Source organism: Panthera onca, chromosome X (assembly GCF_046562875.1).
Source record: "Panthera onca isolate mPanOnc1 chromosome X, mPanOnc1 haplotype 2, whole genome shotgun sequence".
Classification (NCBI taxonomy): domain Eukaryota; kingdom Metazoa; phylum Chordata; class Mammalia; order Carnivora; family Felidae; genus Panthera; species Panthera onca.
The window spans coordinates 124,217,226-124,244,041 of NC_138357.1; the positions used below are offsets into that span (position 1 = coordinate 124,217,226).

General features: G+C 46.6%; 1 protein-coding gene across 1 annotated transcript in view; it reads left to right on the forward strand.

Annotated features, from left to right (window-relative positions):
• The first annotated feature begins 1,817 nt into the window (after positions 1-1,817).
• The window catches only part of ANOS1 (anosmin 1), a 182,646-nt gene continuing 157,647 nt past the window's right edge, over positions 1,818-26,816 (forward strand). The window contains exon 1 of the mRNA XM_081792890.1: positions 1,818-2,168. Within this exon, the coding sequence (XP_081649016.1) occupies positions 1,845-2,168 (324 nt within the window). The 5' untranslated portion in view covers positions 1,818-1,844. The remainder of the gene's footprint in view (positions 2,169-26,816) is intronic.

The window sequence follows — 26,816 nt, forward strand, 5'->3', positions numbered from 1 at the left end:
TGAGTTCAAGCCCTGCATCGGGCTTGACAGCATGGAGCCTGCTTGAGATTCTCTGTCTCTTTCTGTTTCTGTCCCCTCCCCTGCTCTGTCAAATAAATAAATAAACAAACAACATTTAAAAAAATCATTGAAAAACACACTAAGCAATGAATTGTATTGGTCTTGCTGACTTAACTATGTGAAGAAATATACACAGAAGATGCTGTACTTGAGGGGTGCCTGGGTGGCTCAGTCCATTAGGCATCTGACTTTTGATTTTGGCTCAGGTCATGATCTCATGGTTCTGAGTTGGAGCCTTGCATTGGGCTCACTGCTGTCAGTGCACAGCCCACTTTGGATCTTCTGTCCCTCCCTCTCCGCTCCTCCCCTGCTCTTTCTCTCTCAAAAGTGAATAAACATTAAAAAAAAAAAAAAGTGATGTACTTGAAAAAGAACCATAGGTATAATAGGATAACTGTAGATGGTTGTCATTATAATTTAACAGGAAGAGCTCAGAATCACAGAGTGGAGAATGTGCAGAAGAATGGGGTAGGGGTGGGGAGGGAAGGTTGGATACTGGAAAGAGTCTAAGCTTTAGGTGAAGAGTAACCAGACTTTGTGATGTATCTTTGGGCAGGCGGAGTGCCTCTAGATAGACCCTCTCTGTGCTTAGTTGGGAGCCGATGGAGGTCCTGGGGTTTAGAACGTGTGCCATTCTGTACAGCATGTGGAGCCGTCAGGGCACAGGGACGTCAGTCAGGTGGTCTGCACCTGAAAAGGGGTGTGCATGGCTCTTTTTGACTCAGTCCTGTTAAATAAATATCCCCATGCCTCAAGCACAGCCTGCAGGATCCCATCTCGGCCCTCTCTCGGGGCTTCTACAAGCCAGGAGACTGAGCGCTGTCCCTTCCCCATGGAGCTCAGGGAAGCATAAACTCTGTTCCAGGTACCGTCTTAGGGTTGCGCCCCCAGCTCTTTCTGCGGCACGGCCCTCTCTGGGGACAGAGAACATGTGTGCTGAGAGAGCACGGGAAAAGATGGCAAGAAATAGTGGGGCTGCAGTTTCCTGCTACAAAGGCTGAACCAAGAGGCTTGGGACAGATACATGGGGAAGGGTTTGGGAAAGATTTCTGTTTGGAATCACCACACTGGGAGAGTAGCGCTTACCAGGAAAACAGACACCCAAGGAAACAGCGAGTGTGGGGCTGTTGTTTAACAAATGTCACTTGCTAGGTACTCACATGGGTTCCCAGGTCATTATAATGAAGGAAGAAGGGAGGAAGAAAGAAGGAATGGGGGAGGGAGGGAGAGGAAGGAAAATGTCACTGAAATGCCCATTTCAGTTCTGTTACTTAGTTCTTTTCCACTATTTGGGACCAAAAAAAAAAAAAAAAAAAAAGGAAATTCGAATATGCGAAAGTATGAGCGGAGTCTGGACCCGGGGTACAAACTGGAGAGGAAGCCTCCAAGTTCCAGGCGCTGCGTCCTTCCTTGGGCGGGTTGGACGCCCTTGGGGGTCCCCGGGCCCTCCTTTCCAAGAAGGCAGCTACATCGCAGGCCCGGGCTTGCTCCCACCTGCGGTTTATCACCTGGACGGTGGGGGGCGGGGGGAGTGCGGACTGCCGGAGAGCCTGCGTGGGAGCCCGACCACCCAGAGCGGGGCGCACGGGGGAGACCGGGTCCGCGCCGCCCAGCCTCTGAGCGCGGGGGCTCGCTGCCCCTTAGACCAGCCCACGGCCCTCGGCCCGGCCCCCCTGTCACTCACTTTCCTCGCAGCCAATGGCGCGGCCGCCTGTCACCCTCACCCCGCCCCCCGAGGCCGAGCGGGGAGGAGGTTGGCGGGGAAGGCGCGGGGCTGGAGTTGAATGATTGAACTTTCCAGCGGAGTTGCGGCGGCCGCGAGGTGTCCCCGGCAGTGCGGCCCCGGCGCGGAGCTGGGAGCCTCGGCCAGCGCCCGGCGCCCGCGCCCCCGACCTGCAGCCATGGTGCCCGGGGCGCCCGGCGCGGCCCTGACCCTCTGCCTCTGGCTGGCGGCCTGCGGGGGCTGCCTGGCGGGCGGCCCCGGCGCCGCGGCCGCTCGGCGGCTGGACGAGTCCCTGTCGGCCGTGAGCGTCCAGCGCGCGCGCTGCTCGTCCAGGTGCCTCAGCTTGCAGATCACGCGCATGTCCGCCTTCTTCCAGCACTTCCAGGTACGGGAACCGCCGCGCTGGCGCCGCGGGCCGTGGCGGGGGGCGCGCGCGCCGCCTGCCTCCCGGCCTGGGCGCCCCAACTTGTGGCCGCGCTCGGCGCGCGGATCCCGCCGTCCCGATTCGGCGTGGCTTTCCAAGCGGGGCTGCCGAGCCCCCGTCCCCAGCCGCCTCCTCCGAAGGAACCCGAGACTGCAGCATCCTTGCCAGCTCTCCTTTCCCGGCGGAAAACGAGCGGCGCTGTCTGGGGAGGGGGCGAGCCGCCGTGCAGATTCCGAGGCTGCGTGTGCGCGCTTGTGAGTTTCCCCCGACTCCGCGCGCGGGGCTCCGGGCCAGTCCCGCAAAGTCCCGGGCGCGGCGGGGCCCTCGGTGCCGCCGGCGCTTGGAGGGAGGCCGGGAGGCGCGCCCAGCCGCGCCTGGGGACCCGCGCGGGCAGCCCAGCCCCGCAGGTGCCCGCGGGCCGACACTTTTGTCTCTTCTGAGCGCCGCTTTCATCATCCGCGGGCCGGGAGCTCGCGCCCCCCCCCCCCCCCCCCCGCCTTGGAGGCGCAGACGGGGCGCTGGGGCCGAGTAGTCTGTTCCAGAATGTGTGGGTTGGGGCGGGGGGGAGGGTCGCTGTGCGCGCCCCAGTTTGGAGCTCCGGAGCTTCTCCGTCTTGCCAGCGGATAGTGTGCAGAGTAAGGGAAGCGATGCACGGGACACGGGACTTGGAGGGCCGGGTTTGGGTGCTCAGAGCAGAGCCCCGGGGTCGGTGACTCCCCCGGGCCCCGTACGACCTTCTGCTTGAGGATGGGAGAGCGTGCGTTTGGATGAGCGTGAACGTCGGAGGTTCAGAGAAGCGCGCCTTTGCGCCTGTGGATTGCGGGGAGCCACAGTAGCAAGGGTCCCCGCAGGTCTTGGCGTGGGAACCCGGGGTGCGGGGGGCGCATCTGCGCGGCCGGCCGGCTCTGCGGAGGCGCGTCCTGTTCCTGTTCCCAGCACACACACGAGTGCGCACGGTGTGAAATCACTCTCGCAGACGCCTTATTTCTCTCGTGTGCCGTCGTTTTCTTCACGGCCTTCCCGCCTCTCTCCTTAGCGGCTCACCTGTTCCCAGCTTTACCTTCCTTCTTGCCTCAGGAAAGCTGTGGAGGCCAGAAGGAGACCCGGGATCTTTGCAAGATCAGCCCTCTGATCTTGGGAAATAAACTGGGCGCCCCTCCCACCTCCCACAGGGGGCTTTCCAAGGGGCCCCGGCTACTAAGCTGCGAGAGGAGGCGATTGTAATGACGGTAGAGTTTGGGACAAATCTCCATAGCCTTGGGGATGTCCCTCGTGGCCCGAGAGCTAATGGAACCTAGCGCCGGGTCGCACAGAACTCAAAGTTGGGATCCTCAGAGATCGCACCCGCTCGCGAAGCGTGCACGTGCGTGAGTGCGCATTCGTGCAACACGTAGTGGGTTTCCGAGGAACTGGCCGCCGCTGCGGTCCTCCCGTCTCTGTGGAGAAAGGGAAAACCGCGTTCTCCTGTTCCGCGCTGACACGACGCGGACATCCTGGAGAGAGGGCTCCTCCCCGGCCACCTGGTTTCCAAACCGCCCTGCCCTGCCAGAGCCCCTCTCCTGACAAGATGCGATGTACACTACAGTTTAATCCGCCCCAGAAAACAAAACAGAGCAACCCATTCTTGGAGAGAAAGAGTATCTTTTCATTCCTTCCTTCTTTCTTTCTAATTGAATTGTCAGTTGCTATAATTTATTTGTTTTACAGTTTAAGCGGCTAAAGAAGCAGTTTAGATCAAGCCAATTCCCGTGAAAGGCTTTTCTTGTGGTCTCCTGGCATGATTTCTCTTCACAAGAAAAACTGCTGACGGAACACACATTGCCAGACAATCCTGATTACATTTTAATTAGCTGGGGTGGGGTAAGCTGCAAATTACTCAGGACTTAATAGCTGCTGTTTCTGCAATCAATTGCCAAGCCATTCTTGGAGGTTTAACCCTAACCTGGTAATGCCTATCTGATTTACCTAAATTGCCCGGATTAAGCTTCCTTCAGATTTGAAAAGGCAGCACCTCACTCTCCTTATAAGCCCTGGAGCCTCCCTGTCCCTGCCCCCTTGTTAAATAATTGGGCGACGATGCAGGTCAGGCTGCTTCCAGCTCCTTCCAGGGCACGTGTTGTTTGTTAACAGGAAAGGCCAGGGCGAGAGGAGGCTTGTGGAACAGCTCCTTCCAGGTGCCCCTCCACTGCTGATTTTAGAGATGGAGGAGATCTGACTGTGGCATAAATGTGTCTGCATGTTTTGAATGCAGTCCTATCAATTGCTTTTTAATTTTTCAATTTGAGAAACCAGAAAAAGGTTCAGAGAAGCAACTGTGCAGGGCCGGCTGCAGTAAACATGTTCAGTGCTTTTTAAAGCACTATTCAGTTCTTACAAGGATGCTGGACAGTGGGCAGAGTCGGGGCTCAAAGCCCAAGTTTCTAAGTTGAAGACTCGCAAATCTTCCTGACAATCAAACTGCATCACAACAGAATGCACAGGCTGACTTCCTACCCCTCGAGTTTCCTTTCCCTGGTCAGCACCAGGAAGAGGTAAGACAGATGCGTTCTGATGGCAAACGGGCAGGCAGTCCGTGAATGCTTCCCCCTGGCTGGTCTCAAGAGCCCTACAGAGTTGAAGACCCCCTCAAGGGGAACAACACAGTGAGAAGGGGCACGGTCCATTCAAGGGAAGGAAAGGTGAGGCTACTGAGATCCACAGGCAGTAGGCAAAGGAGCCTGCAGAGGACTGGTCTACAGAACATAGTCACAAATACCCATTTCTCTTATTTATTTATATATCTTCAAGTTTATTTATTTATTTTAGAGAGAGAGAGAGAGTTCACACAAGCTGGAGAGGGGCAGAGAGAGAGGGAGAGAGAACCCCAAGCAGGCTCTGCACTGCCAGCATGGAGCCCGACGCGGGGCTCAAACTCACGAACCGTGAAACCACGACATGAGCTGCCAGGGCTGGGCTAGGAAGGACCCGGCGTCCGCACTCATGGTGTAGACAAAGACTTGGAGCGTCTGGGGGCACTGCCCTGGAGCAGCAGGCCCGCACAGGAGGCTGCAATTGAGTGGTCTCTGCCCCAATTCCACACACTTTCCAGCCTCCTGTGAAAGTGACGAGGCTGTAGGGTCATGGGTAGATGGGGTGCACCTGGTCCCTTCGCTTCTGCGGTGCTGGTGGGCATCACCTGCCGGCCACGTAGCTATCACCCGGGCCCGGAAGCCCGCGGGACTCGGTGCTGATCCATGCAGGCGGGAATGGTGACTGGGGACTTCTGGAATTATCTGGCACAGCCCTTGGCTCCCTGTGCGGGGCACTGGGCACACTGCAGGTTTGCACATATCACGTACACGATGGCGTTACAATCCCACAACGGGGGTGGTTGGGAAGGGCCTCCTTGTCTGTGAACGTGAGATCTGGGCTGTGGGGTGTGGAGCAGACATGTGGGCTCTGGAGCCAGGCAGACCTGCTCTCCCGTAGGCTTGGCCACTGGGCACGTGGGTGGTGTGGGCAGACCACCTCCTTGAACTTCCAGCCTCACGTGGGTCCCGTGGGGGACAAGTACCTGCTGGCAAGGTGGAGAGCATGGAACACGGTGGGGATAATGAAAGTGATGGCAGCAACGGAGCTGACACCAACGGGAAGATGAGTAAGTGCCAGAACCATCCGAAGAAGGTAGTGTTTGTTTCCTAACTGATAAAGAAACAGAGGTGCTGAGAAGGTAGGTTACTCACACAGCTAATAGTGGAGCCGGGTTCTGGGTGGCTACAAGTCCTTGGTTTTATTCTTTTTTGTTTTTAATTTTCTTTAATGTTTACTTTTGAGAGAGAGAGAGAGATAGAATCCGAAGCAGGCTCCAGGTTCCGGGCTGTCAGCACACAGAACCTGATGCAGGGCTCAAACCCACAACTACGAGACCGTGACCTGAGCTGAAGTTGGATGCTCAACTGAATGAGCCACCCAGGCACCCCAGTTTTATTCTTATTTTTAGGATTTTATTGACTAGTTGGTTAAAGTTTTTTAGATTTTTAAAATTTATTTATTTGAGAGAGGCAGAGTGAGTGGGGCAGGGAGGCAGAGAGAGCGAGAGAGAGAGAGAATCCCAAGCAGGCTCCACACTCTCTGTGCATGTGGAGCTCAAACTCATGAAACTGAGATCGTGACCTGAGCTGAAACCAAGAGTTGGACGCTTAACCAACTGAGCCACCCAGGCACCTTGATTAGTTGGTTAATTTACTTCAAGACTGACTACCGAATTTTTGGGACCCGGTGCAAAATGAAAACGTATGGGCCATTATTTCAAATATCAAGAAAAAAGAGTGTTGTTCAAGGAACTAAAATATAAAACACTTTTCCTTCCGTGGCTCTTTCAGTTTGTCATGGCGTTTCAAACTGGCTATTCAATGTCATTTGCAGTAAAGAAAAATTGAAAAGTTAGTCCTTTGGATTTTAATCTTCATCTTTATATTCAGTGCCAGTGTTACGTGCAAATATCGGAGCATGTCACCTGTCTGCCAAATCAGCAGCATTTCACAATTTGTCGTTCCTGACTCATGCCTGGAGGGTGCCTTGAGATGGGCTAGAGGGACAAGGAGAAGCCAGACTCAGGAAGGAGGGAAGGGAGAAGAGAGAACCCCTCCCCCGCCAAGTGTGCAACGTGGGGTGTGCCCAGTGGGCATTTCACAGGAGGATCTGCAGGATGTGTGTAGACCTTCCCAGGTACCTGGGGTCTGCCAGATGCGGACATGCTTACTCAGGTACTCTTGGTACCCTGTTCTGCAAGCTTCTAGACCAATGCATTGCACTTTGTTCTAGATGCTGTCCTCTGGGAGTTGGGCCAAGGGTCTCCTTCTCCTAGTGCTCCAACCACGGCAAATGGGCAACCCCCAAGTATACTGCAACCCCCTTGCTGGATGCAGTAGATACCTGCACCTGGGATGGGCTTGCTCCTTGGGTGTCTTAGACTCTGGCTGGCCACCCCACCCACCAGTGTGGTACTTCCCGCGTGACATGAGGGCAGCCACACTGGATTCTGGGACACTTCAGTGCACGCATGCCCAACATCAACCCTCCTTGACCCTTGTCCAGGTCACGGCAGGGGACAGAGTGTGACAGTCATTTGGGGGCAAGGAGTTGGTGGGGGCAGAAGACTGGGTGCAGGGGACACGGGAGTGGGTAGCTGAGAACCTTTTCTGACAAGGTGAAGGGGCACTGGGAGGCAGGATCATGCGTGATTTGAGGCTCCACGCCTCCAGGATGAGCTTCACTGTTGTGCCAGCCCATATGAAACACAAACTCAAGGATAAAATCATTGAAATTTTCAATATGGTGAGCACAGAGCATCAAACCCCAGACACTGGTCCCCTGAGCATGAGCCACGTGCATTGTTCATAGATCCGTGAAGCCGGCCCTGGTTTGGGCTTTTGTATTTCAAGGGTGCAGAACCCTTGGCGGGGCTTAAGCCCACTTGCCATGAGGATTCTTCACAGGGTTTTCCATAACGTTCCAGCGTATGATGCTGATCTATATTCACTTGGGAATAACCTCTACCCTTGTTTCCTCAACTTCACTAAAATATTAAAGAAGAAAGGAGGGAAGATTGTGTCTGAAATAAGCTTTCTTTTCTGGTGAGTCTCTTTTAACTTAAGAGTGACTCCCTCCCTTATGCAGTTGGGACATTCCGAGCAGACACCGCTCCTGCCTCCCCTGATTTTGCTTCGTTGTGGCAACCATGGAACTCAGCCTCAGGGCCTTGAAGAGAGTCATTTCTTTCTCTGTATGACTTATTTCACTTAGCATAACACTCTCCAGTTCCATCCACGTTGCCACTCTTATGTGGATCCTGAGAAACTTAACAGAAGACCATGGGGGAGGGGAAGGAAAAAAAAAAAAAAAAGAGCAGGAGACAGCCAAACCATAAGAGACTTAAAAAAACTGAGAATAAACTGAGGGTTGATGGGGAGTGGGAGGGAGGGGAGGGTGGGTGATGGGCATGAGGTGGTCACCTGTTGGGATGAACACTGGGTGTTGTATGGAAACCAATTTGACAATAAATTTCATATTAAAAAAAAAAAAGCAGTCATTTCACTAAGTACGAGGAGACCCGGAATCTGCTCTTTTCTGTGCCTGTATTTTCTCTGAGGAGGCTCAAGAGAACAGGACTTGAGGACAAATAGTAGGCCATGTGCAACGGAGGAAGGAAAGATGTGTTTATTTATTTCCTTTGCCAGAATTCGCCACTGCTCAGGGAAGGAGCACATCTTCTTGTTGGAAGATAAGTAGCAGGTTGCTGGCAGGCATGGCCCAATGGGTCTAGAGTTTTATTAGTGGTAAGAGATTCTTGTTTAATGGGACATTATTCACCCTATAAAGTACCACAGATAGGCTTGCTTAGGTAGCTGATTAGAGAGATCAGAGGCTTCTCTTAGCAGTAATTGGAAGCTGTTTGTTTTGGCAAAAGAAAGAACTAAGCTAGTGATTAGCTCATTCTACTTAGAGGACCAGCCTCTCCTCCAAGAAAAAGTAAACAAACAATTATCACATCAAAAACCCTTAGGAGCCACAAATCAGCCTGAGGCTCACAGACTTTGCAGCACTATTTCTGTGGTGAATATACCCAGCCCTGGCGTGTTACTTGGCCCTGAGGTGATTTTTAAGTTCTAAGGCAGAATGGCCAGGCATTTGGAGAGGCCCCGGGAAGAAAGGGCATCCTCAGCTTTGGCCTTTGTATTTCCTGGTCTGGGTCCCTTGGATCTCTGGCTGTGTTTCTAAGAATTTCTGAATTTAACCAAACTAAACATTGGGCTAATCATGGCGGACGTTTGTGTTTTTAATTCGGTGTTTCTCCTTGAATGTGATTTAAAAGTCTCTCTTCTTGTGACTGTTATAGAGCATTTTAAACACATATTAAAGAACACTTATTGACTTGCTCATTTCTTTGTTCGCTGTATCATTAAAGAAGAAATACATACTTTCATATGTTTATATTGTATATATTCATATATATTTGTGCGTATAAACAGATGATATACTGTATGCATGTATGTGTGTTTGAAGGCCTAACTTAAAGAGTTAAAAGTTAACGTTGTCGCTGTGTTTCCACGTAAAAAACTTAATCATAAGTTAGGAGGTTATGATTTCTTTGAAATGGATTCACCAGATTCCATTGTGTAACCTGTTCTAGTGCGTTTCGGTGAATGGGTATAAAACCATATACCCATGGTTAGGAGCACCTGGGTGGCTCAGTTGGTTAAGTGTCCATCTTTGGCTGAGGTCATGATCTCACAGTTTGTGGGTTCAAGCCCCACGTCAGGCTCTGTGGTGACAGCTCAGAGCCTGGAACCTGTTTCAGATTCTGTGTCTTCCTCTCTCTCTGCCCCTCCCCTGCTCGTGTTCTGTCTCTGTCTTGCTCTCAAAAGTACAATAAACATTAAAAAAAAACCGCATAGGGTTAGGTAGTTGGGGTGCCCGGCTGACTCAGTACATGGAGTGTGGGACTCTTGATCCTGGGGTTGTGAGTTCAAGCCCCACACTGGGTGTAGAGATTACTTAAAAAAATATTTTAAAAAACAAAACAAAACTTTCCGGTTAGGGAGAGAAACTTATGAAAGTCAGCGGGCTCTGCTTATATTAATTCAGAAACGGACAGGTTTCTTTGCATAACTTGGCAATGCTCTAGAGAATTCTCCTCTCACACAATTTTGAGGATGGGGGCTGGGGATGCATGTGATATCATCAGAATACATCTTATCTATGAAAAACAGGACAAGGAACACTGCAGATGCCCCACTGCAATGCCCTTGTGCGAAATTACTGCAGAACTTATCTTTGGAAAGACTTGCCTGAGCGCACAGACCTTCACTGTCCCAGCGCTGTCTTACACATTTCTACTTCACGTATTTGGGCTCCACGTTGTGAAAGTGTGCAGTCTATGTACATATGGCATTTATTAGGTATGACCTAGTTTTTCCTCTTTACATCAATCAAAGATACCCCTAACTCTTTCAAGCTTCAGATCAGCAGGAAGTCGGCCACACTACAGAGTTGGCTGATGAAGCCGTCTTCCTGACCTTTTACTAATCTGCGTACCATCATCTTAGGAAAATGTGTAATTTCTTTTGGATTCTCTGAAATATTGAAAGTAGGTCATAGACACCTATTCCTTCTCGGTAGATGCTGTTGGTGACCTTCTGTCCCTCACCTCCCTAACCCCCAGCTCCTGTATCAGCTAGCTGCTAATGGCTTACAGCTGCTCCCCTTAGAGACTAACTTTCTGCCCATGGACACCGTATTGCCAGCAAGGCAATGTATCCTCTTCCCTCAATGAGGGCGAATCTTGCCATTGGCTCACTGCTGGAGGCCATAGGAGCCCAGCCCCCGCCCACTGGAATAACTCTTTTCGGTACAGTTTATGCTCCAAAGCATTGCATGGGACCAGGCTTCTGCAGGTCTCCAGCTGAGATCTCTTCCCTCCCTTTCCACTGAGGGCTTCCCCCAATATATCATATATTCAGGAAGCCCCCTTCCAGCCACTGCTTGTAGGAAACCCAATCTCAGACACCTACCTTCGGAGATACCTGATCTCATTCAACACGGTTGTTTTTCAGATTGGACAGAGCCTGGAGCCTGCTTCAGATTGCATGTCTCTGTTTCTCTCTCTTTCTCAAAATCAAAAATAAAAAATTATAAAAAATAAATGAAGAAGCACTTAGAACATTTTCTGTTATTTGGATTTAGCTTATGTCTCCTGATGATGGTGGAGAAGCTTGGAGAAAAGTAGTTATCATTGATAGCCAAGAAGTAAAGAAAGGAATATGGGAGCAGTGTTTATGGTTCAAATATGTTTATTTTATTTTATTTTATTTTATTTTATTTTATTTAAAAATTTTTTTTAACGTTTATTTATTTTTGAGACAGAGAGAGACAGCGCGTGAACAGGGGAGGGGCAGAGAGAGAGGGAGACACAGGAGCTGAAACAGGCTCCAGGCTCTGAGCTGTCAACACAGAGCCCGACTCGGGGCTCAAACTCACAGACCGTGAGATCATGACCTGAGCCGAAGTCGGACGCCCAACCGACCGAGCCACCCAGGAGCCCCTCAAATATGTTTATTTTAAAATTTTTATGTTTATTTTTGGGGGGGGGGGCAGAATGTGAGCAGAGGAGGGGCCAGGAGAGAGACACACACACAGAATTGGAAGCAGGCTCCAGGCTCCGAGCTGTCAGCACAGAGCCTGATGTGGGGCTAGAACTCACAAACCATGAGATCACGACCTGAGCTGAAGTCAGATGCTTAACCGACTGAGCCACCCAGGTTATGGCTCATTTTAATGTAAATCACAGACTGTAGATGCTCATTCTATCTCTCCCTTTAAAAAACAAAAAGCACTGCTTTCATCAGTTGGGTTTATTTCGGCTACTGTGGACAGGCTGCTGCAGTTTCAAAGATGAGACTGTAAGATCCCTGCTTATGAGGAACTTCTAGTCTAGTGGTGGCTAAGACTTTGGTCTACAGCTGCCTGCGAAGATAGTTATTTGTATGAGATCTCTGAGGAAGGAGCGTCTCCCTTTAGAGAAAGTGTCCTAGGGGAGAGGACCTTGGGCAAAACCTCAAATGCTGTGTTCTTCTAGCCCAGAGCAGTCAACATGAGGAAAGGCAGAGTCTTCCGACAATTTTCTCTGTCTGTTGCGGACGCCCAGTGCTCCTGATGGACGTGATACAGTATCAGGCTCTCAGCTAGCAGCCAGGCTTTGGGAACTGGTCCTTAGTTGCTGTACTGAAGCTCAGGTCCTTTGCTCTACAGAACAGGCTAAAAGCATGGCCAGGCCATCACACGTGTATGTACAACTCTTCGTGGTTCTTGTTGCTGTGGTTGAACCATGGGCCACACCGCTAAACACAATGATTTTTCTTTACTTGATCTTTGTGAGATCTTGCCAGCAGCATTCAGAGAGAGCCCCGGAGAAGCATGAGAAGGCGAGAGAAGGAGGCTGTCCATTCCGTCTCCTCGCCATAATGCTGCAGCTTGAGATAGGACCCCAGTCTCAACTCATGGGGGCGGACCCCTAGTAAGAAACTCTTCTGAATTACTGAGCCATGGGTTAGAAGAGAGTTAGCATTGCATTTGACAATGTCTTGGTGGTGACGAAGTAGTTTCACATAAAGTATCTGTTTGACCTCCACAGCAACTCTGTGAGGTCAGGAGTGTTATTTTTCTTTTACAGATAAGAAAGTTGAAGGTCTGGAAGAGAGGGAACCGAGGCTTCATAGCAGAAACTCAAGCACTAATTGTCATATTCCCAAATATTTATACTGAATGACCCCGCTTCTCGGGATGTTAACAGGGAGAGAAGACAGAGTGGAAATATCAACTATAACATAAGTGAGAACCTGAGTTTTGGGGGAAAATATTCCTACACTTCTTGTTCTCTCATTGGCTCCTGGAGAGACCAGTGCATCACAGAAGGGTGCAGTTGTGGATAGTTGAAAGATGAATGGTATGACAGGAAAAGCCTGAAAAAATACCAGTCCATCAACACCCATCCCCTGTGCATTTAACCATCCAGATCCTTCTTCCAACCAGTGAGAATCTGTCAAACACCATCATCTTTCAAGTATCTTAGGTTTTGCGGGACCCAGCATAAGTGAGACGTACTTCCTGCTCTCACAAGCATTATTTTCTGCTAGAGAAAGGCGGCGGGGGGGGGGGGGGGGGTTGGGGGGGGAGGGGGGAGATAAACACTGAAGCAAGTAGTTGCAAAGAGTTATGAAGTGAAGAAACTATTATAATCATGCATCATTTAAAATCTTCATACATGTTGGTTTAATGCATAATCATAACTTCTTAGATGAAGAGGTTTTTTTTTTTTTTCTTTCCTATAAATGGATTTTGTTTCTGTCCACCACCACTGACACTTGTCCAACAAAGTAGAATTGTGATCCTTGCAGAAACATCTTGACCACAGCTGGGCTCCTGGATGCCCTAGAGTTTGCTGTCTGAGAATAACAGGTCTCAGGACATGACCTTGCTCTTGGTTCCCAGCTGCCATTGTACTTCTCTGTGGTGCGGGGACATGTTCACACTGTTTGCAAGTGGTAATTGTGCACGTATGTGACAGCTCCTTCCAAGAACTAAGTGTCCCTTCTGTGTTTGCTGTCTTTCTTTTTGTTTTTGTTTTGGGAGACTCTGTGTGTGTGTGTGTGTGTGTGTGTGTGTGTGTGTGTGTGTGTGTTTTATGATTCTAAAAAAAAATTTTAACGTTTATTCATTTTTTTGAGAGACAGCATGTGAGGGGAGAGGAGCAGAGAGAGAGGGAGACACAGAATCCAAAGCAGGCTCCAGGCTCTGAGCTGTCAGCACAGAGCCTGACGTGGGGCTCAAACCCACGAACCATGAGATCATGACCTGAGCCAAAGTCGGACACTTCGGCTGAGCCACCAAGGCACCCCTATTCTTTATGATTCTTTCCAGCATCTCTGTAAGATATAAATATTGGACAATGAGGAGGGCTGCACTTGGAAATGGTGACAAATTGGGGTTCTTTTATACCCAAAGTGCTCAACTCTATCCTGAGGGGAATCTGAGAAAAAATAGCCTATTAAGAGGGGGGAAGAAAGCTAAAAAAACTTTTAATTCACACTGTGTTTACCTTTTTGTTTTAAATTGTAGTAACATTTGTCACTTCATAAGCTATTTACTCTCCTGGTTGTTAATATCCTGCCCAGGTGAGAAAATATTCTGTTACAGTGACCTCAAAGATCTATAATTTTGTTTTGCATATCTATTGCCTTCCTAGTTTGAAAGGTAAGGTGGTTAAGTGGTCACTGCTTAAATTATATAATGTATGGTGATGAGTATCTCTGTCTTGAGGAAGTGTGTTTTCCTCATTGGTTTGCACAGGATCTCAAGTTACCTTCAGCCAACACATATGCATATGTCCCTTAATTTACTATCTAATCATTTCACCGCTAATGTCTGATTATGTCCAAAGAAGTGACAGTTTTATGAGTCCAGAAATGAAAATAGGACTCCCTCTAATGAAATAAGAAACATTAATTTTGCAAAGTAATTCATCACCTTCCAAAAATGTCATTAATCGTACCAGTGCTTGGGACCAGAGGAAAATTGGGAATTCATTTCCTTTTGAACTTCAGAGATGTTTTCTCCTTATTTTATTTCCAGTTTATACCCTTCTTCAACCCACTATATTACAATGCATCAGTAAGTCGTAGTTTGCAACACATGAAATTATTTTTGGCGTTCCTCACTCCCTCTAATATAAGTGACGTGCTTATTATCTAAAGACAAACCAGATAGGTTCCATTCTTGGTTGGGAGGTTGCTTACTGGCAAGTTCCTCTAAAAGAAAGGCTGAAACAGTTGAGAAGGTCTAAATGCAAACACAAAGCTTTCGGGTTAAAGGCAATTTTTACCTATTCACTGTGTTCCTGTTTGGGTTTTAGTATAAAGTGGTTCATGCAACATAAGTGAATCGACTCTTGTTTAATTTTCTAGTAACACATGATTGAGAGAGACAGCCCTTTTTAGACTGAAATAATGTCTCTGCTCCTGTCTTTAAACGCCTATACAACTGGGAATAATGGCACTCTTGTGAGATGTATCCTGTTAGAGTTTGTGGGCTGGAAAGAAAATTGACGAAGAGTCATGGAAACGTAAGATGCCAGGACAGGTTCAAATGAGGTTACACACCTCATATTAATGTGTCGTCCTGGGTCCGGGACGAGTTTCCATGTCCTGTTCTGAGAAACGAAATATGCCAGGGGGCCTGGCATTTCAGGGCCTTTAGCTTGCTTTCCAGCTGATGAGTGGACCCTGTAGGATGCAAATACGAAGACCCTTTACAGTCATGGGAGATGATAATAATAATATCCCCTGCATTTGGAAATGTGGAAATGTTTCCTGACAAACCTCCATGCAAACAGTTTCTTGTGAGATAACTCACATTTCCATTGTCTGTTCTTCACGGCAAGCTGCTCATTTTTGACCTGCTTCCTGATGTTTCATCTCTCGCTTGATGGCTATTTCCACCAGTGAACAGTGATCGGCACATCATAGAGGTGTGCGGTGAACTGAGCAGAACACCACCCCAGCCGTATGGAGATCCAGTGGCATCCAGGCCCCTGGGTTGAAAACCAGTCTTGCCCAACAGCCCTGCTATACGGATGATTCAAGAAAAGGCAAAGTTACAGATTGCATCACCACGTAAAGTCGGGGCTTGCTTTCCAGAGTTGAAGTCTGTTCATTATAAGAATGCTAAGTTAATTATAAGATTGCCACTGATTAGTTCCTGAAAGAAGGAGAAAAGAGTTGGAGAAAAAAGTTGCCGTGCTGTGTTTTGGTAACTGATTCTTTTATTTATTTTATTATTATTATTATTATTATTATTATTATTATTATTTTAATGTTAATTTATTTTTGAGACAGAGAGAGACAGAGCATGAATGGGGAAGGGTCAGAGAGGGAGACACAGAATCGGAAGCAGGCTCCAGGCTCTGAGCTGTCAGCACAGAGCCCGACACGGGGTCTGAACTCACGGACTGTGAGATCATGACCTGAGCCGAGGTCAGATGCTCAACCAACTGAGCCACCCAGGCACCCCAACTGTGATTCTTTTAAATGTGTTCAGCGTGCAGGAAGTGCAAGAAATAAGATGTTGCATACCGTTAAAGCACTTGTGGTTTGAAGGTAAACACATTTTGTTTTCCATTGTCTCTTCCATGTTTCGAGGTATTCATAGCCCCTCAAAACAATCTCATCTATGTGGCACTTCCTTTCTTATTTCCTTGGACATAGTAAGCCCTCAGCAGAGGTTTGGTGGAACTGTCCAGGACATCTCTGAATAGAGATGAATTCTCCCTTTCAGTCCGTCCCACTTTCTTCTCTCTTTTTATGTTGACACTTGGCTGTACCATTTTGAAAGCAGCACAGCCAAACTCATCTGCTGATCATTCCAGAAATGGCCTGCATCTGGGAAGTTATATTCCCATTGGGCCGGGATCTAAAAAAAAAAAGTAGGAACATCTTTCCTCTGTTGTTGTGTCCACATTTTTGTATCCGGAATTATGAGATAATGTCCTCACAGCTGCAGAGAAATTAAAACAATTTTGGACAGAATGTATTCACTTGTGAAGTGTTACACTGACTGTTGGAAAACGTATTTGGAGGTGAGACCACATTATAACAGACATACATTTGTATTTTGATCTTTGTGTTATTCAGGAGCCATGGACTTGTATCATATTTTTAACCTATTTTTAATATGGCAAGATTTGTACAGTCTAGTTCCATTATTTACTGCACAGTTTCAGAAGAAAAAAACCCAGGAAACTCCTTTTTTGAATAATCACATGAAATTAGGGCTAAAGTTTTGTTTGCATACAGGATGCCTGTCTGGCTCAGTTGGTAGAGCATGTGACTCTTGATTTTGGGGTTGTGAGTTTGAGCCCCATGTTGGGTGTAGAGATTACTTAAAAGAATGCGATCTTGGGGTGCCTGGGTAGCTCAGTTGGTACAGCGTGTGACTCTTGATTTGGGGGTTGTAAGTTTGAGCCCCATGTTGGGTGTAGAGATTACTTAAAAGAATGAGATCTTGGGGAGCCTGGGTGGCTCAGTCGATTAAGCATCCGACTTTGGCTCAGGGCATGATCTCAGGATTTGTGGGTTTGAGCCCAGTGTTGGGCTCTGTGCTGAAGGCTCAGACCCTGGAGCCTGCTTCAGATTCTGTGTTTTCCTCTCTCTCTGCCCTTTCCCTGCTTGTGCTCTGTCTCTGTCTCTCTCTCTCAAAAAAAAATTTAAAAAAATAAGTTTTAATTTTGCCAGCTGGTCCTAAAGTCTGATTACCTGGGAACTTCTCTGCAAGTAAACCACTTCTCCTTTTCAGGAACTGTTGTCTCTGAACCTTCTTTGAGACCCTTTAACCTCCATTTGCTCAGTCTCCTCACCCATGACGAGGTTGGCGGTGAGTACTATTTCACTGGGTTCTGCTCTGATGGAGTTTAGTTAGAGCGGAACCTCTCATATAGTTAGCTCTCCAGAAATGGTGGCTGTTGTTAAGATGTGTTAGACCAAATAAGTGTCTTGTGCTGAATATCTTGGGACTCAGAAATAAAGAACACGTACCCCCTTGATCCTGGGCACTTCACTGTGTGGTCTGAGAGCCAGAAAAAAGTAATTTAAACACCCGATTTATAGATGGGCCAAAGACTTCACCAGACAAAATATGCAGGTGGCAAACAAGCTTGTGAAAAGAGGCTCTATGTCACATGTCATTGGGAAAAGTCACATTAAAAAACAAGATACTGCTACATGCCTGTCCAAAAGGCCCAGATCTGGAATTTGGAGATCCAAATGCTGGTGGTGATGTGGAGCCTCAGGAACTCGCGTTCACTGCTGGAGGGAATGGAAAATGGCGCAGCCATTTTGGAAGGCAGGTTGGCCATTTTTGTTTAAAAAAAAAAAAAAAAAAAGAAAGAAAAAGAAACAACCCAAAATGGAAGTCATTTGCCATCCAGGACAGCAAAGCAAGACTTAATTACAGTTTCAACCTATCTGAGGAATGTGACCTTTTAACAGTAGACCTGAAATTTGCTGATCAGCTCTAGTGAGCTAATCTGCATGATAACAACCCTCCTATTCCCTTCCCTACAAAGAGAAGATGCAATAATCCTTTCTTCTCCTTGAACAACTTCCTCCTCTACTCTTTTCCTCCGGGGAAACATTCCATTTTGTGCAACACCTCAGAGCATCTCGTACCAGATGGGATGTTGCTTGGGCTCATGAATTGCTTAATAGAGCCAACTACATCTTCAAATTTACTTTGTGAAATTTTGTTTTTTAACAAAAAGCTAAGCATACTCTTTTTTTTTCAATTTTAGAAACCGAGAGAGAGAGGGAGAGAGAGAGAGAGTGAGTGAGTGAGTGAGTGAGTCTTAAGCAGGTTCCATGCTTAGTGCAGAGCCTGATCAGGGCTCAATCCCATGACTCCGGGATCATGACCTGAGCCAAAATCAAGAGTCAGATGCTCAAGCAACTAAACCAGCCAGGAGCCCCTAAACGTACACTTATCACTTGCTCCAATAGTTGTGTTCCTTGGTATTGACCCAGATGAGCTGAAGACTCATGTTTATAAAAAAACTTGTGCATGGATATGTATACACCTTTATAATTACCAAAATTTGGAAGCAACCAAGATGTCCTTCAGTAGGCGAATAGATAAACTGTGGTCTGTCTAGACAATGGGATGTTATTCAGCACTAAAATTTAATTAGCTAGCAAGCCACAAAAAGACATGGAGGAAAGTTAAATGCTCACTAAGTGAAAGGAGCCAATCTGAAAAAGGCTCAATATTATGATTCCAACTATATGACATTCTTAAAAAAGCAAAACTCAGGAGACAGTAAACAGATAAGTGTTTGGGTTGGGGTTGAGGGGAGGGAATGAACAGGGTGACCACAGAGGATTTTTAGGGTAGTGAAACTACTTATATGATGCTATAATGGTAGATACATGTCATTGTACATTTGTTCAAAGCCATAGAACGTGCAACACCAAGAATGAGTGCTCATGTAAGCTGTGGGCTGGGGGTAAATAAGATGTGTGGGCGTAGGCACATCGGTAGTAACATGTGTACCCTCTGGGGGTGGGTATTGATAAGGGGCGGCTGTGCATGTGTGGGGGCAGAGGTTGTATGGTAAATCTCTGCACCTTTCTTGTAATTTTGATATGAATCTAAAACTCTAAAAAATTAAAATTTCTTTAAGAAAAGTAATTTAATTTTTTTAAAAAATTTTTAATTAAAATGTTTTAATGTTTATTTTTGAGAGAGAAAGACAGAGCATGAGCAGGGGAGCAGCAGAGAGAGAGGGAGACACAGAATCCAAAGCAGGTTCCAGGCTCTGAGCTGTCAGCACAAAACCCGATGTGGGGCTCGAACCCACGAAATGTGAGATCATGACCTGAGCCAAAATCAAGAGTCAGACTTAACCAACCAAGCCATCCAGGCACCCCTAAGTTTTTTAATTTTAAAAAGTTACCCTTTGAAATTTCTTTGGAAGTGCTTAGTTCTATGGATAGAGAATGACATTCAGATGTCTTCTATGCATTTGTCACTTAAAGATTTTCTATTCCCATATGATGCATAGCAATAGGTTCAGTAGAATTTTTAATTGAAATTTGAATTCCTGGGTAACTATTGTGTAAGGAGAAAAGGGCATTGAATTCTAGGTCACCTACTCTATTATGAAAACACACCTGACTTCCCTCCTGCTGGGTGCTTATAATTCTGCAGATAACACATTTTTCTTAGAATTGATTTTTTTTTCAAAGTGCAGTCTTTTCTTGGGGTTACTGCTGCTCTTCTCGTCTCACATTTAATTCATCATGTTTTCTCAAGTGGTCTCTCATTAAAGCATACTGTCTTTTGAAGTTCATATTAAAATAACTCAGAATTGTGATGAATGGGCTAGAATATCATATAAGTCAGGGTATAATTGACCACGAGGTGCTTTATTTTAGTCTGATGAATTATTCTGCATTCTCTAATGAATAACACAGAAGTTAGAATGAAAAAAGCATATATCACAAGTAAACAATGTGATAAAAATCTGACTTAAAGTCAATTAGAATGGGAAAAACGTGGTGCTAGTAATTTTTTCTTTCTTGCTTAGATTTTCCCCACTACAAGTTTAAGTCAGTTAAACTAAAGCCTGAGTCTTCCAGCATATAAGTGTATGTCAAGGTGGTGGATTTTGTTTTAGTATTAAAATAAGGACTTCTAGGACTTCATGCATTCTCAAACGTGTTGCTAAAATATCCTATAGGAATGCAAATGGAAATAATTGTTCTCATTTATGAGGCATTGTATGTTCGTGCAAAGTAGAAATTTCCAAACGGTTACAGTGATAATAGCAATAGAATTCAGCTCCTGCTATCTGGAAACGTGCTCTCTATGGCTACTGTTAATGCTTATGAGTAATTAGCTTGATAACTTAAAATTAATCCTCCGCTGGTCAACATGCCAGAAACCAGGCAGTAATGTGCCTTGTGGGAACTCCTTATTAGGAACAACAGATCACACCTGTCAAGCTTCACAGCTGTCAAGCATCTATTTTGAAAAATAATAGGGAGATTTGAGAATGCCTTTGAAATCCTCTTTATTCTTGTCCTGTTACCCTAAATAGCATCTTCCTAGGGTCATTTCTTAAGAAGATGCCCATAGGGGCGCCTGGGTGGCTCAGTCGGTTAAGCGTCTGACTTCGGCTCAGGTCACGATCTCGCGGTCCGGGAGTTCGAGCCCCGTGTCGGGCTCTGTGCTGACTGCTCAGAGCCTGGAGCCTGTTTCAGATTCTGTGTCTCCCTCTCTCTCTGACCCTCCCCCGTTCATGCTCTGTCTCTCCCTATCTCAAAAATAAATAAAACGTTAAAAAAAAAAAAAGAAGATGCCCATAGACTGAGGTGAGGCCAAGCCACAGTGGAGGCCACTTGGCCTCACCTGTGAGGGATGCTATCGCCTTGAGCGACCTGCGCAGACACAGACTTGACTTGGTTGCGTATTACACACGTGCCTGTGCACACATCAATTTATTGCTTGATGTTGTCTTTTTTAATGACTGGCATGCTATGAGCTACTCAAAAGCTGGATGGAGGACTCCATTTACTTGGTAAATTTGATGAGAGAGAAGAAAGAAGCAGTCGGAGTGATGGTTCAAGTCACGGAGGGCAAAGTGAGATGAATTGTCCTCCTCCTGTCTTCCCAGTGAGGTTCTGCAGCTTTAGCGAGGCTCATTATCACCCAACAGACCTGTTAAAAACACAGCTTACTATACCTGTCCCTAGAATTTCTGATTCTGCAGGTCTGGGGTGAGAGCCTAGAATTTGCATGTCTAACACGCTTCTGGCCACTGATTCTGGTTTCAGGGCCCTACTTTGAGAACCACTGCTATGGACTTGTCTATGTGCTAGGGTTTCTCTCTAATGCCTTTCTCTGCTTGGTAAGATGTGCTGGGTTGTAGCACTCAGTCCTCCTCTGCCGCTTGGCCCCAGCATTTTTCTCCTAACCAGCCTTCCTTCATTCAAGGTTATGCAAACTTGATTAAGGTCTAGCTGGGGTGCAGGTTGGGGAGTGGTTCAAACAATGTGGCATTTGTTTCTGCTCTTAGACGAGAACCATTCATAAGCTAGACCGTTCTTTCCACCCTGTGTCCATACCCTCAACTCTATGTTCTTCATTTTTGTTTCATAAATGGACCTCGGCTACTTATGAACTGCCTTCTCTAAGGTTCCTCTTAAGGATTCCTCATCGAGACCTGCATCCCTGAACACAGACGGTCAGAGGAGGCATTCATGGGCTGCCTCACCTATTGGAACCGTAACCGATGGTTCAAAAGAGCTATTCCAACCCTCTCCCTTGACGAATGAGTATAGTAAAGCATAGGTTATGGTTCCACACTTACTTAAGGGGTCCGTTTTCACCAAAAGCAGGACTCCTTGATCATAAACAGTCTACATGATGGTTAGCAAATGCTTCCTTGTGATGCAAACATATGCCCTAAGAATTAAGTGCTTTATGTAAAGACGGGACAACTTATCGTCAGCGAGATGGAGGGGCAGATGGGCCCGAGTGAGACACTGTGCTCTGACATATGCCAGGAGGTGGCAAGGAGCCCAAAGTTCAGGAATAAACAGTAACAGTGATGTTTGAAGCCAATGGGACACGTGAGTGAAAATATTAAGGCAGGGCTTGTCACCTGGGTTGCAGGTTGGGGAGTGGTTCAAACAACATGGCATTTGCCCCATGGCTTGAATTTATTTTACTCATTGTTACGGGTTTAATTGTGTGTGAGCGGGGTGAACCCTCAGTGCAGTAGGACCGGGTCCTTTTACAAAGGGGGAATTTGGACACAGACGCACTCAGATGTGAGGGTAGAAGGCCATGTGAAGACTAGACTGGCTGCCATAAGCCAAGGAAATCAGGGAAGTTAAGAGAAAGGCATGGAACGGATCCTTCCCTAGAGCCCTCAGTGAGAGCATGGCCCCACAGACACCTTGATCTAAGACTTCTAGCCTGTGGAATGGTGACGATGAATTCCTGCTGTCTGAACAACTTACTTTGTGGTGCTTTCTTATAGCAGCCTAAGAAATGTGCAGTCCCTGTATTTCATTTTGAATTTTAAAGGATATCAAGAACAGTGTGAGATTGTGATTCATAAGAAACATATATTTGGTAATTGAGGTGACCAAAATACATATCTCTTGTTTTGGTCTTCATCCACTGGTTCCTGGCTCAAACCTGTCGAGATGCCCTGTGACAAGAGTGATGGAGGTGTCCTTTGCTGTGCTAATGCACAGACTTTTGGAAAGCCTAAGGCTGGGGGCTACTTCTGAGTGACCCCCAGCCTATGAACTTTCAACCTCACCCCTACATCTGGGAAGGGGAGAGGGGCTGGGGGACGAACTGGTTGCCAATGGCCAGTGATTTAATCAGTTGTGCCTCTGTAATGAAGCCTCCAGAAAAACCCAAAAGAGGTTAGAGAGCTTCTGGGTTGGTGAAGACACAGGGGTGAGGAGACTAGAGAGGTGGTGAAGGCTCCATTCTCTTTCCCCAAACCTTGCCCTAAGTATCTCTTCTGTCTGCCTGTTCCTGAGGTATAACCTGTTATTAAAAAATGATCATGTGGTAGAATGTTTCTGTGTGTTCTTGTGAGCTGCTCTAGAAAATTAACCAAACCCAAGAAGGGGGTTGTTGGAAGCTTCAGTCTTCAGCATGGTGGTCAAAAGCAGGTAACAGCCTACACTTTTGGTTGGCATCTGAAAGGGAGGGGGCAGTCCTGTAGGCGTGAGCCCTTTACCTGTGGGATCTGCTGTTAGCTCTCTTTACAGGCTCAGAAGTGAGTTAAATTCTCTGACACCCAGGGCGCCTGGGCGGCTCAGTCGGTTTGGTGTCCCGCTTTGGCTCAGGTCATGATCTCGTGGTTCGTGAGTTCGAGCCCCCCCGTCAGGCTCTCTGCTGTCAGCACAGACCCTGCTTTGGATCCTCTGTCCCTCTTGCTTTCTGCCCCTCCCCTGCCTGCACTCTGTCTCTCTTTCGTTCTCTCTCAAAAATAAATAAACTGAAAAAAAATTCTCTGACACCCTACTGGTGTCTGAGAATTGCTCAGTGGTATGCAGGGAATCCCAGCCCCCCACCCCCCCCCACCCCCCGGCAAAAACACACATTGGAATTGGGTCCTGGAACCCAAAAGAAGCAGTATTTTTTAAATATGTTTTTTTCTAACTTTTTAAAAATGTTTATTTATCTTTGAAAGAGAGAGAGAGGGAGACACAGAATCTGAAGCAGGCTTCAGGCTCTGAGCTGTCAGCACAGAGCCTGATGTGGAGCTTGAATCCACGAACCTTGAGATCATGACCTGAGCCAAAGTTGGACGCTTAACCGACTGAGCCACCCAGGCGCCCCCAAAAGAAACAGTATTTACGTTGTTGGATTTTCATGTTCTCCAAAAGGGGGTTATGGGTTACGAATATAATTTAGTGCAGAACTGCGTTGAAGAGCGCATTTTATGCTTTCTGTGGATATTGTGCCTTTGGAAAGACTTGAAACAACACGTAGAAATTCATAAGATTGATCTTACTCATAAACAATTGAAAACCATTTTCTTTATTGTTATATCAAAACGTATTAAGGGCTCTTAGAATTCGACTTCTCCATGGTTAATTACATGAGCTACCCAGGACCTTGTAAATTATTAGCAGTCACCTCTTATGTGCAAATCATTCATATTGATTGCATCTTGCCAGCTAGACTAGACGTCACTAGTCACAGGTAGACGTCACTTTGACTTTAGATGATCACAGGTGGTCCTTCATAAACATGTCTGTGACCATCTTATAAAACCACCTTTCTTGTCATTTTGGAAAAGAAGACATTAATTTTTTTTTGAAAGCTTGCAATTTATGATGGGTAAGTGACCTGGAATGTGAAATAGGTTCTTTTGACTCCCAAGTTGGGCATGCTTTCAATTATTAGAATATTTTTTTTTTGTTCAAAGGAGCAATGTGTTGCATATTTTTTAGACTTCCTGGGTTCCAGTATCTTCATTTACAAGGGGAGAACATTGGGCTTGAATCTCTCAACCCTGGCGATTCTTGCGGTGATGTAGAATGTTCCTCAGAATCTTGTGTTGCCAGTATTCCTGATGGCTTTTGCATGTTACTCAGATCCACAATAATGAGTAACCTGGCGTGTCCAGAAGAGTCCTTGGTGGGGGGGGGGGGGGTGCGTTGGAGGTTTAGCGCTATCATGGGATGCTTAGATCCTCCCTCCCAGCCCATTCTGCACTTTTCCCTTTCTCCTCAGACCTTGGTGACCATTTTTCAGAAAGTTCCCCATGTCATGTTCACTTCCAAGATGTGAGTGGTTTGCATCATCATTCTGGTCCCACCCTGAGTATTCTGGAATGGAATAATCTCTATGTGATCTTCATACTTTCACAGGATGGACTCTGGGCTGTGTCTTCTCCTCCAGCTTTGACCTTTTTCTTAGGCTTATGTTTTGGAGACAGTGATCAGAGTATTTCGTTAACTAGAGAATCAGCAGGCAGAAGGTCTGAACCTTAATAATTCCTCACCCCTTTGCTCTTTTGGTTCGCAAGGTTTCAGTGGGGATTCAGGGATGGAAAACTCAGAACAGGGTGATGTGTTACCGAGATGCGGAAACTCTTTCCCCTGGAAAGTTCCTTGTATTACAAGACAATTACACGTCATTCACGAGTTAGATTTGTTTTGTTTCCAGCAGGAACATGGATTAAATGACCCTCAGAGGTCTTCACTGATTTGTAATTATATGGTATCATCTGAGTCAGAATTCTGCAGTTTACAAACATTTTGAGAGCGTATTTAGAAACACATTTCGAGTCCCTTTTCTGGTGTTGGTTGTGTTTACAGAACAGGCTTGGCCATATTTGGATAGATTTTATTTTTTTTTTTTTCTTTTTAACATTTGTTTCTTTTTGAGAGAGAGGGAGAGACAGAGTGCGAGCGGAGGAGGGGCAGAGAGAGAAGGAGACACAGGATCTGAAGCCGGCTCCAGGCTCTGAGCTGTCAGCACAGAGCCCGACACGGGGCTCAAACCCATGAACTGTGAGATCATGGCCTGAGCCGAAGTCAGACGCTGAACTGACTGAGCCACGCAGGTGCCCCTGTATAGATCTTATACTTTCACAGACAGGAAGTGGCAGAAATGCCCACTGATGCAAATGCTCTGCACAGAAGGTGACTTTATGAAGATCTAAGAGAAGGTCTCAGCTGATTACCTGCGGAGAAGTCAGAATTCTAACAGCTCTCAAAACATTTTGAGATCACTGTAAAGTGCTTTTTTCAGTTGGTATCAGTGAGAGGAGCAGTCGTACAGCAGTCTTTCCGGGTAGGACACGGTTGAATCCTCATGTAAGTAAGAGAGCTTATGACGTCATTGTTTTAGTGGCCGCCTACATGCCTTCGCTTTTTGCTAAAATTTCTCTTGATCAATTTTCTGTTTCGTCCGTGTTTAAAACATCCTACAGTAGGGGCGCCTGGGTGGCTCAGTCTGTTGAGCGTCTGACTTGGGCTCAGGTCATGATCTCATAGTTCATGGGTTCGAGCCCCGCGTCGGGCTCTGTGCTGACAGCTCGGAGCCTGGAACCTGCTTCGGATCCTGTGTCTCCCTCTCCCTCTGCCCCTCCCCTGCTCATGTACTCTGCGTTTCTCTCACTGTCTCAAAAATCAACATTAAAAAAAGTTTTTTAAACATCCTACGATAAAAACGCAGCAGCAGCAGCAACAATAACAATTAAGGAACAGAAAATGCCAAAGAAATCTTTTACGCATCGCTAGTGAGTAAATGTGAACGTCTACTTCAGCGTGCTGTAAATTTGCGTACCATCATAGTCTTTCCAGAGAATTCTAGTAAAAGATGTAATTAAGAGTTGTGTAAAGTTATGTTTTTCCACATTGCTCTTGCATTTTTTCCTGCTTTGATAATGATTTTAATTCCTCGCAGGAACTTTGGAATGGTGCTGACATGTTTTTTTAAAAAAAGATTTCTGTCCTGCCTTTCAATTGTTTCATCCACAGCCTCAGGACAAAGTTGCTTTTAAATGCACAAATAAAAAATAGCTACCAATGGCGACTTGAAACATATTGAAACAATACCATGTTCTTCTTCTGAATACTTTTTTTAAATTTATCTCATCTTTTTATTATTATAACTTCAACCCTTTCTTTTTTTTTTAAATTCCCAATGTTGAACTTTTTTTTCAATATATGAAGTTTATTGTCAAACTGGTTTCCATACAACACCCAGTGCTCATCCCAAAAGGTGCCCTCCTCAATACGCATCACCCACTCTCTCCTTCCTCCCACCCCCCATCAACCCTCAGTTTGTTCTCAGTTTTTAAGAGTCTCTTATGCTTTGGCTCTCTTCTTCTGAATACTTTCAAGAGGACACAATTCTGTTCCTTTCAGGGAAGCATGTATCAATATGAAGTCATGTTGTCATGCATCCTCAGAGAGGCTGGCCCCCTGAGAAGGAGTTTGTGGGGACTTAATGAGATCTGTTCTTGGGCTAGAATGC